Genomic DNA, 12,177 nt, shown 5'->3' with positions numbered 1-12,177 from the left:
TTGAAAAATGTCGTGCGCTCGCATTTAGCATCTTCAATACCCATCAACAAATTAATCAGTCTAGTGCACCAATGGACCATTTTCTCTCGTACAAACACTAGAGGATTTTTTTTCATCAGTTAAATTGCTATAAAACTCCCAAACAACTAATTGATTAAATTTCACCAGGATGGGAACAAAAAGTTCCCCATTTAAGATTGGCAATGGACTTGGTGATGTAGGTGAACGCTTTTGGATCTTCAGAGGTAAGATCAAACCCTTGTTCATAACAAAACTCACGGTTGGAGAAATCCTTTAAGTACTATCTTTGTTGTTTGGCCTCCATAAATTGCATCGGATCTTTGTTGGATATGGCTACCGATTGAGTAGATAGCATCTTTGGTGGTCGATTCAATGTTCGGTCGAAAACTTTCATATTAAATTTCTTAATATGATCCATTTTTGGTGATGTTTGGTAATGAGTGAAGAAGAAAAAGTTGATAAAAACGGTGACTTTGTGGAGGATAGGGGAGAAAACGGCTGAAAGGAATGTGAAAAGAAAAGTAAAGTAAATGTTTTTTTAGTGTTAGTGGGCAAAATAAATGAAGGTGACGTGTAAAATTGGTGAAGGGATTTTTGTTTTGAATTTTGAATGGATAGATAAGGATAAGTATAAGATTTTGAATGAAGGGTGGTGATTAAAAGAGGTGGATGGTGAGGATGAAATAAGCAAAAAGTGGAAACAACTCACATATTACTTTTACCAATTAAAAAAATTATTGTATGCCTGGTAGATGTTGTAAGCATTTTGTCTAGCATCAGGAGTGCAAATAAGTAGGGAAACAACGAGTAGTGTTGTAGCAAAATCTTGTACGGAAGAAATAAAGAAATTAAAATGCTGATAAAAGAAAAACTAAAATAATGTCAAAATTGACTTATTAAAAATAGTAAGGGATTAAAGAGGATGAGGTTCTTTTAATGTATTGGAAGTAATGTGGGATCTTGGTTGTTGACAATAATGCTATAAACGTTGTCCATTGACTTTGAATGTACTTTCATCCACCAAATTCTTTAACAATACTTCTCCATGAGGAAAAACGTCAAGGATTTCAAATGGACCAGACCAACGAGATCAAAGCTTCTTAACAAATAGCTTTATTTGAGGGTTAAATAACAACACATATTCTCCAGTATGAAACTTATGTGGAAAAATGTGTTTATCGCACCATTTCTTACTCTTGTCTTTGCAAATCCAGGCGGTCTCGTACGCATCATTTTGAAGTTCTTTTAATTCATTGATGTCCAACATTCTTTTCTCACCAGTAGCATCAATGTCAAAGTTCAGCTTCTTCAAAGCCCACATAGCTTTATGCTCCAGCTCCATGGGTAAACGATAAGTTTTTCCATAAACAATACAATAAGGAGACATGACCAAAGAGGTCTTGTAAGCTGTTCTACAAGCCCATAAAGCTTCATCAAGTCGTAAAGACAAATCCTTCCTTGAAGGATTCACGGACTTCTCTAAAATTTGCTTTATCAAGCGATTTGAGACCTCGGCTTGATCATTTGTTTGAGGGTGGTATGTTGTGGCAATGTGATGTTTTACTCCATAGTTTGCAAGGCATGGTAACTTGCCTACTAACAAACTGGGAACCCTCGTCACCGATGAATGTTCTAGATGTGCCCAAACGTGTGAAAAATATTCTTGTGTAGGAATTTCAAGATAACTTTAACATCGCTTAAAGGTAATGCTACAGCTTTAACCCACTTGGACACATAATCCACATCCATAAGAATAAAACGATTTGGTCAAGAAGATGAATAAGGTCCCATAAAATCCAACCCCCAAACATTAAATAATTCGATTTCAAATATCAGTTACATTGGCATTTCATTACGACAATAAATATTGTCGATTCATTGACAACGATCATAATTTTTTACGAAGTCATTGGCATCTTTGAATAACAAAGGCTAGTAGTAACCACATTGGAGTACTTTAGTTTTTGTGCGCATGCCATAAAAATGTCCATTATACTGTGCATTATGCGAATGGTGTAGAATGATTTGCTGCTCACATTAAAAGACCCATCTCCTTAGGACTTTATCGTTGCATTGCATGAAGATGTAAGACTCTCCCAATAGTTATCTCTAATATCTCACATGAACTTTATTCTACCTTGGTGAATGAGGTCTGGTGGTAGCGTACCAGTAGCTAAATAATTCACAAAGTCTACATACCAAGGAAAAGCATCGATAGCAAGCAACCTCTCATAAAAAAATCCATAATCACAAGTATTCTCCATATTCACTACCAGATTCTAATCAGGACAACTGGCTAGTCACTTGATTTTCGGATCCCTTCTTATCATGAACTTCAATATCAAATTCTTAAAGGAGTAATACCCATCGAATCAACCTCAGCTTAGTGTCTTTTTTAGCAAATAAATGCTTCAAGGCCTAATGGTTAGTCTAAACAATGACTTTGGTTCCAACCAAGTATGGTTAAAATTTTTCAAAAGAAAACACCACACCAAGCAGTTCTTTTTTGATTGTGGTGTAATTCACTTAAGTGTCATTCAGTGTTTTACTAGCATAATGAATAGCATGGAATACTTTCTTTTTTTTGTTGTCGAGCAAGGTTGCTAGCATCACACATTAGCTCAAAGGTAAATTCCAGTCTGGTGCCACTACAATAGGGGCATTGACAAGCTTTGACTTGATTTTCTCAAATGACATAAAGAATTCATCATCAACAATGAACTTCTTCTTTTGCTCCATCACTGGGCATAATAGTTTAGTAATTTGAGAAATGTCCTTGATGAATCTTTGGTAAAATCCTACAAGCTCTTAACTGATTTTACATTAGTTAGAGGGGGTAATTTCTCAATAACTTCTATTTTGGCCTTGTCTACTTCAATGTTGTGATGGGAAATACGATGTTGTAGCACTATACCCTCGGTTACCATGAAGTGGCATTCTTTCAAATTCAAAATAAAATTGGTCTCTTTACATCTTTTTAACACAACGGCCAAATTTAGAAGACATTGATCAAAATCTTTATCAAAACCAGTTAAGTCATTCATAAATATCTCCAAGCAAGCTTCAATCGTATCAGAAAATATCACTATCATGTAGTGCTGGAATGTTGCTGGAGCATTACATAAGTCAAATGCATTCTTCGAAATTCAAATGTACCATATGAGCAGGTAAAGGTAGTCTTCTTCTGGTCCTCGAGAGCTATGGTTATCTGATTATAACCACCATACTCATCAAGAAAATAATAAAAGCCTGACTAGCATATGATCAATAAATGACAATAGAAAGCGATTTATTCTTTTTTGTTTATTGATCTTTCGGTAACCCATGTAAATTATCCATCCAGTAGTTGTGCGTGTAGGCACAAATTCATTCTTCTCATTGGAGACTACAGTTATGCCCCCTTCTTTAGGATACATTACACGGGGCTCACCTAATTACTGTTAGAAATGGGATATATGATCCCAACATCCATCCACTTGATGATTTCTTTTCGAGCAACTTCCTTAATGATCAGGTTCAACCTTCGTTGTTACTCAGTAGAACTGTTGTCAGGGTCTTTTAGCAAAATTTTTTGCATATAGAATGTTGGACTGATACTTAATATCAACAATGCTCTAAGAAATTGCCTACTTATACTACTATATAACATCAATCAATTTGTGTTCATACGATGCTTTGAGCTTTGCTGCTATAATCACTTGCAAAGTTTCATTTGGTCCAAGAAAAGCATATTTCAAATGCTCGTGAAAGGGTTTCAACTGAAGCTTGGGTGGTTCTTCAATCAAAGTTTAGGAGTTTAAATAGGTCTGTTTGGAAGTTCTAATGACTCCACATATTGCATGAAGTTTCCTTCAAGTCCTTCGCTTTCCTTTATTTCTTCCATTGTCACAGAATTGGCTATAGCAACCTCCATGCTATGGCTCTCATCCCATTGCTCATGCACATAAACATCAATAAAATCCATGGAATTGCATTCAGTATTATCATCAATAGAAGAAACATTTTTCAACACACTGAAAGTAATTTATTCATCATGTATGCATATAGTAACTTCTCCCATTTCGACATCTATGAGAGCTCGGCCGGTGGCAAGGAAACGTCGACCAAGAATGATGGGTCATCCTTGTTGGTTTCATAATCTATGGGAAAGATAATTTATCCTACTCTTACATGAATATTTTCCAAAATGCCACATGGTTGTGCAGTAGAGCGATTAGCAAGCTGCAAAGTCACAGTGGTAGGTTTTGCTTCTCCACTCCTTAATTTCCTTCACTCCCTAATTTCTTAAAAAATAACAAAAGAATTAGATTAATGCTGGCACCCAAACCGCATAAAGCCTTACCTACAAATTGATCACCAATGCTAGAAGGAATAGTAAAACTCCCTGGATCTTTGAGTTTTGATGGTAATCAACTTGTTTCCATGGAACTACACTCTTCAGTTAGAGCGATGATCTCAAATTCTCCAAGCCTTCTCTTCTTGAAAAGAACTTCTCGCATGAACTTGATGTAATTTGGATGTTTTTCTCTAAAGAATCAATCAAAGGAATGTTGATCATCAATTGTTAAAGCACATCAATAAATTCCTTTAATTGTTTATCCTCTTTGGTCTTCTTAAATCTTTGAGGAAAAGGTGGTGGAGGTCTTGGATTTGGTTGACTCAACACTGGTAGTAACATCACAAGTATTACAGGGGGTACTGCTTGAGGTATTTCTACTGGAAATGACCTAGAATTACTATTATGTCTTGCATCCTTTCCTACAACATATGGAGTAGATGCATCTTTATCCACACCCTTGCCCTTGGTTTGTTGGTTATTGTTCTTCTTATTTTAGGTAGTTAGTTTCTCAAGGTGGATCAACTTTGAGTTGTGATGTCCTGACAATGCTCATTGCAATGAGCCTTCCCATGGGCTTTAGTAACCTCAGTATCACTCGATAATGTCACTGGATGCCTATTGCTCAAAGCATTTCGCCAACTGTCCAACTTGATTCTCTAATACTCTCAGCAATTTTGAATGACTTGCCATATTTTCCTTTATTAAGGCTTCAAAAGAGGTTATGTTGGGAGGTTGATTAGAATTTTACCCTTGATAATTCAAATGATTTTGTGGTTGCGTGACTGGCTAATGTTGTGGCATCATCTATTATTGATTGTAATGCAACTATTTATTTCCAAAGTTAGGCTACACAACATTTGGATTGGAAAAGTTTTGGCACCTCTAAGACAAATTGGGATGGCTATGTAAATTTGCATTGTATGAGTTCCCATATGCGTTGGTATTATCATCCCTATTAAAATTTCTCATAAAATAAATAGATTTGGGGTTTTGGGGACATTCCTTATAGTTATGTGCATCACCACAATAAACATAAGATATATGAGAAGTGGTTGTTACCTCATACATGCCCCCTGGCTTTTGTAATTTATTCACCATATATATTGCTGCTTTGATTTAGAAGGCCATTTAATTCAAAGGATTAGAATCCGTTGTTGTAGCATTGTGTCTGTTGAACATGTTCCTCGTGTTAGGGTCGTTATTGGAAATCTTCTCCAATATGCCATATGCTTCATTGTATGTTTTATCCATCAATGCTCCATTAGCATAAGCATCAACCACCATGCAAGTATGCACTGCATTTATGTCCAATAAGGAAATCCATGCATTGGACACTTTCATATCAACTTCTTAAAATGTTCTCATGCTTCATATAAATTTTTGTCTTCCAAGTGCTTGAAAGAGGTGATATCATTTCTCAACTTTGTATTCATATTGGGCGGATTGAAACGTAGTAGGAATTTTTGTGCTAACTCATTCCAGGATGATATAACACTGGGTGGTAGCGAGTTTAGTCATTCTCTACCTTTATCTCGGAGCGAGAGGAAAACAACTTCAGCTTCAGTGCTTCCTCTAGAACTCCTTGTTGTACGAATGAATCACACCTCCATAAATGAACGAAGGTGTTCTCTCGTATCTTCAGTGAATGAACCATTATATTGCCTCATGGATTGGAGCCTCTGGAATATTATCGACTTCAACTCAAAGTTTGTAACCTGGATTGCTTATCATACGATGCCAGGATGTAGATCATCTAGCAATGGCACAACGTGTTCCTTGATGGGTTGATTACGATCATTCATGTTGTATTATTATTTTGCTCAACTCCATTGTCAGGTGGCAATTCTCCATCTTCAGTATGATTAACGGTGGTAAAGCATTGTGACCAAGTACTTGATCACCCATGTTTACTCGATTGCGATTGGCTTCTCTTCGACGATGGTAAAAGGTTTGTTCGATTTCAGAGTAAGTAAATGAAAATAAAAACTCAAATGTAAAGTTATTGATCCCCAAAAATGGCGACAAAAACTTGATGCTGAAATAACGCTACAATAAAATGCAAGCATACATTATCGTCTCAAGTAGTAAAGTGGAAGTTGTTAAGCTTCGGATATCGAACCCATAGAGATATAATATGTTCACAAAAGAGTTATAGGATTAAAGTAAAAGATATATGTTTAAATGAATAAATACGGATTAAGCAGCGAAGTAAAGAAATCAAAATGTGGATAACAGGCAGTGCTACAGCAAACAGAAGAGCAATAAGTCAAGTATCAAATAGCTTAGGATGATAATTAGTTGCTTGTATTATAATTATGCAATGAACTCTACTCTCATGTATCCAACAAAGATGAATCACATTTAATCAACAAGAATAAATCGCCATTAACTCAAGTAACGAAATAATTAACTATGTTAGATAATTGACAGCATGTGCTCAATTAAGGTAATATCAACTTTCAATGATTTCTATTTTTAAATAGCATCAAAAGTCCATACATAAAGATAATAATATTTCTAAACTTATCTTGGAAGTGTAACAGCACATAATCATAGAGTCAAAGCATAAAATAATAAAAACATCCACAAACACATAATCATAGAGTCAAAGCATAAAATAATAAAAACATCCACAAACCATTAAGCTTATAACCAACATATCATCCAAAATTTAACAAATTTCCTAGACTACTTGCTACTTTCCTATCTCAAATGAAGAGCAAAAGTAAAATGAAGATGATCTTCTTGATTGCTGAAGCTAATCAGCAAGCTCATGTATTGTTGTAGCGCTCCCTGATGAGGGGTTTTAGAAACCATGGTTGTTCGAAAAGTGAAATAGGTAGAGAGAACTTTTGGAGATGAGGTAATTGAATGATGAAAAGAGCTCTCCAATTTATAAGCTAAAGAATCCAGCCTTCAACCAATAGAAATCCTCCATATTTTATATTATTGCAACCATTTGATAGTTGTCTTCACCAGCTATCCATTCCAGTAGGTTCCCATAACCGCTTGGTGATTCATCGATTGCTACAACATCACTCAACATCTTTTGCAGCTTCAAGCAATGATGCATCATCAGTGTAACAATTTTTAACAATAAATAACAGGTTTGGCCCAAATTCCTCACTTATATGTCATGATGCAAAATGCATAAAAATATAAACAAAATCATCCTAATATGCTTTTAACAATGCTAAATTTCAAGCTAAACCTAGATATAAGGAACTCAAATGATAACTCTATTAGAGAGTTATCGATTCCTTGGTCAAATGCGGTGATGATAGTTCTCAGGTTATAACTAATAGCCATCATATGGTTACTCGAGGTAAACATGGGATCTTTAAACTGAGAGACTTCCATGTAATGGAGGTGGGTCGTAGTAAGGCCGAACCAACATCGATAAAACATGCTCTTGGTTTACCCAATTGGAAGCAAGCTATTATGGCCGAATATGATGCTCTTATAAGGAATGGTACATGGACTTTAGTGCCGTTACCTGAAGACAGGAAAAAATTGGGTGTAAGTAGCTCTTTATGATCAAAAGAATTTTGAATGGTTCTGTAGCTCGTTACAAGGCTATGCTTGTAGCAAAGGGGTTTTCCTAAGTTTATGGATAAGATTTTAGGGACATATTTAGTCATGTTGTGAAGTATTTAGTGTTAAATGTGGTGTTGCCTTTGGCGGTTCAAAATAATAGGAAGCTTCAACAGGTGGATATGAATAATGCATTTCTTAATGGTGAGTTGGTTGAGGAGGTGTTCATGGTTCAACCTCCTAGTTTTGAACAAGTGTATACAAGTGGTGAAATGTTGGTGTGTAAATTAGAGAAGGCTCTCTATAGGTTGAAGCAAGCTCTGAGGATTGGTACTCTAAACTTTGATCATTTTTACTTAGCATTGGTTTTGTTAGGATGTAAGTCAATGTATCATTGTTTGTTAAACATAGTGGTAGTCGTTGGGTCTACATTATTGTCTATGTTGATGATATTGTTATTACCGAAAGTTGTGATGACTTGATTGAGGAGATGGTGTGTGTGCTTGGAAAAGAGTTTTCATTAAAAGGCCTTGGGGAGTTGAATTTTTTTCTTGGACTTGAGGCTGAGTGTAGTGAAGGTGCGTTTTTGCTGAGTCAGCACAAGTATATTTGAGAGTTATTAGATCGAGTGAATATGGGTGATGGTTGGTTAACTTCTACTTCAATTCTATCGTCACCTAAGCTTACCCAAGATGTTGGTCGTCCACTTGAAAATCTTCAACTTTATCAGAATATGGTTGGTGGCTTACTTTACCTTAGCCATACTAGGCTTGATATCTCATATAATGTTTGGTTGTATTGCTCAATAAATGCACCAACCATGTGAGTTGAATTGGTTAACGGTGAAGCGTATCTTGCGATATTTGAGTGTCACTCTAGACTATGGGTTACTCTTTCTTGCTTCTACGAGTACATTTATGTTACTTGCTTTTTCAAATGTGAATTGGGCAAGTAATAATGATGATAGGAGGTTGATGTTTGGATATTGTGTGTACCTTGGTGATAATCTTATATCTTGATGTTCGAGGAAACAAAAATTCATTTCTCGATCTACGACTGAGGCAAAATATCGTAGGGTTGCTGATGTGGTGTTCGAAATTATGCAGTTGCATGCTCTAAAGCTCAAATTGTTTGGAGTGATAATATGAGTGTTGTGGCTATTAGTGCTAACACAATTTTTCATGTTCGTTCCAAACATGTTGAACTCGATGTTCAATTTGTTCGATAGAAGGTTGCGGATGGTTTGGTTTGTGTCAACTGATTTCCCGGTCGATATCAACTTGCAAACTGCTTCACCAAGCCACTCTCCAAGTCGTACTTTCCTGTTTTCGGTAAAAAAACTCAATCTGGTTGATACTGCCGAGTTTGGAAGTTGACAAAGTAGGGTGAATGTTAGCAATTAAGTGATGTGTACAGGTTGTTAGCAATTATGTAGCGTGTGTAGGTTGTTAGATCAGTTGGCAGAGCACAAGGCTCTTAACCTTGTGGTCGTGGGATCGAGTTCCAATGAGGGCAATTCATAACGGAGGTCTTTCACATAAATTGCTCTCAACCTACCTCCCCCTTACCCCCATTACATATGGGAATAGGGTCAGCTATTTTTTTGTTGCATGGGAATGTGCCTATAAAAGTGTAATTTGTCTCTTAAAGTTTGTAACCTTTTTTGAATATTAAAAATAAAAGAAGTTGACGTTCACAAAGTTAACATGGTATAACAATTAAATGATCTGTGCAAGTTGTTAGTAATTAAGTGACGTGTGCAGGTTGTTAGTAATTGGTTGCTGGGTGATTGAATCAGCTAGAGTACAATTGTATTCTGTTGGGTAATTGGACTGCATGGGTGTGTGCCTATAAAAGTGTAATTTGTCTCTTAATGTTTATAAACTTTTTTGAATATTAAAAATAAAATAAGTTGACGTTCAGAATGTTAACAATAGTATATTGTTTTTAATTAAAGTATCTATTGCTCATTTGTTAACAAGCTATCTAGTGATTAAATCGGTCACTAAATTTTGTTCTAACTTTGTAAATGTCGAACAACATATTCGTGGACGGTGATTAATAGTGTTTATTTGTTCGAAGGGAACTCTCCTATATATGGACAAGTTGTGTTTCAAAGTCTGTTTCTACGCTTTCTCTTAGTTCTATTCTTATTTCAAACCTGTAGTATTTTAGCATTTTCTCCTTGTAAAGTTATTTCATCATTCGTTTATTAATAAGAAATTCAAGTCATTTTCTCATGAAAATTTTCATTTTGCAAAACATACTTACCATGTCTATCCCAACATAAAAAACACACTATCATAACCATGGAAAATCCTACAACGCACATCACACACCGCAATGCACTACTAAATCGACGTACTGAAATACACCACAAGCAGTTTTGTTATTATTATATAAATATTAGACATTATGATGTTTAATTTCAAATTAATCATTTATTAAAATTTAGAATTAAAATTAAATTATGATTTTTTATTATAAATAATAATAATTAATTTTAGTGATTAATTTAACTTTACTTTGTTGGAAAACGATTTGCTATAACATCCAGCGTTGTCGGAGACTTAAATCAAGAGGAAAAACTCACCCAATTCGTCGTTGCCCCAGCATTCGGCCGTCCCAAAGGAAAAGCTATGTCGTTTTCGTCAGTCGACGCCTGTTTGTTTTCCCCCATTTTTAAAGCACGTTAACCTTTAGAAAATCATTACTGAGCGCCGCCCGTCCCAGCTAAACCGACCACGACTGCCGATTCTCGTTCGTCCCAAATCTCCGCGTGTAAGTCCGTCGCCTTTATCTCTTTGGTCTTATTTTACTTTTCTTTTTACTGTCTCCGGTCGTGTTTTACATTTACATGATTAGGATTTGTTTTATTTTTTAATGGTAATATTACATGTTAACCCCCTTATTTGTGTTTTGTTTCAAATGGTTAACTTGCATGGAAACCCCCATAGTTTCCCCATTTATATTTTAGACTTCAAGGTAAACGTATGTTTTTGCTTTAATAGACATGGCTAAATTAAATGAAACCCCCATACTTCTGTCTTAATTTAAATGGTCAAATTGCATGCAAACTCTCTTATTTCCCCCTATTTAGATTTTAGACTTTTAGGTTTTAAATCTTCTATAATTTTTACTTTATTTTTATTTCGATAATTATTTTCGAATTTACTCTTTGATTTTAATTAACAATAATATTAATACTTTGTTTTATTCATTATTTTTATTAGCATTAATCTCATATCATTTGATATTAATTGTTATCGTTGATCTTAACAATTTGATACTTAATTTTAACTTGACGCTAATCTTGTAAAGTTGAATCTTAAATTTTAATTTTGATACGCAAATTTCAATATTGATCAATAATATTAATTTTGATACTTAATGTTAACTTGATATTCGTTTTTATCATTACTTTTGAATGATCAACAAAATTTCAACTTGGATTTTATAACTATTTGAACTAGTTAATAGATCTCAATTTGATTCCTTCTAAACAAGCAAAAATAGAGTGTAAGCTGCATCTCGATATGAATTCATAAAATATCAATATTGAGGTACATGTACTATGATTAATTGAAAGAGTTATGTATGCTTAGTGTTGTGGTTAAAATGTTAAAATCTGAAGGTCAACGTGCATTAAAAATAGAGAAAAACGAACAGGTGGTGGTCGACAAAAATGACAAAGCTTTTCCTTCGGACCAGTCGACTGCTAGACGACGACAAATTGAGTAAGCTTTTCCTCTTGATTTAAGTCTCCAACAGCGCTGGATGTTATAGCAAATCATTTTCCCACAAAGGAAAGTTGTCATCGACGGTGACTGATGGTGATGGCCAGTTAATAACCAAACTTACATAACTTTAAAAATTTTAATTCTAAAACAAATTAAACTATTTAAATTAATTATTATTTTTAAAGAAAAATCATAATTTAATTTTAATTCTATTAATATTAGAATTAAAATTAAATTTTAATAAATGATTAATTTGAAATAAATCATTATACTTTTTAATATTTACATAATAAGGATAAATTTGTTTGTGGTGTGTTTCGGTATGCTGTTTTAGTTATGTATTGTGTTGTGAGATGTGCTCTATAGACTCATCCCACAACCATTCTCTATGACACACCGTGACATATGAGAACATTCACAAGTAAAAAAAATTGTAAAATGATCCAAATAAAATAGAAATAATAATTGGATGTTTAAATACTTATTTTACACAAAAAAATTTCATGCATGATCCAGTCCATGTAGGAAGTAAGAATGAACGCA

At 34.6% G+C, this 12,177-nt stretch overlaps 1 protein-coding gene and 1 non-coding gene across 2 annotated transcripts; one reads left to right on the top strand and one right to left on the bottom strand.

Moving 5' to 3' along the window:
• Positions 1-1,111: 1,111 nt before the first annotated feature.
• LOC120168856 lies at positions 1,112-2,285 on the bottom strand. The gene is made up of 2 exons (XM_039177140.1): positions 2,159-2,285; positions 1,112-1,653 (listed from the first exon to the last, which is right to left on the bottom strand). The coding sequence occupies exons 1-2, from the start codon at positions 2,283-2,285 to the stop codon at positions 1,112-1,114; spliced, it is 669 nt and encodes a 222-aa protein (XP_039033071.1).
• A 3,392-nt stretch (positions 2,286-5,677) lies between these two features.
• On the top strand, positions 5,678-5,784 carry LOC120168869. The gene has a single exon (XR_005520610.1). It is a non-coding gene; the product is annotated as a small nucleolar RNA R71 (small nucleolar RNA).
• Positions 5,785-12,177: the final 6,393 nt, after the last annotated feature.

Source organism: Hibiscus syriacus, unplaced genomic scaffold (assembly GCF_006381635.1).
Source record: "Hibiscus syriacus cultivar Baekdansim isolate YM2019G1 unplaced genomic scaffold, ASM638163v2 tig00111721_pilon, whole genome shotgun sequence".
Classification (NCBI taxonomy): domain Eukaryota; kingdom Viridiplantae; phylum Streptophyta; class Magnoliopsida; order Malvales; family Malvaceae; genus Hibiscus; species Hibiscus syriacus.
This window is presented reverse-complemented; position numbering and strand designations above follow the sequence as displayed.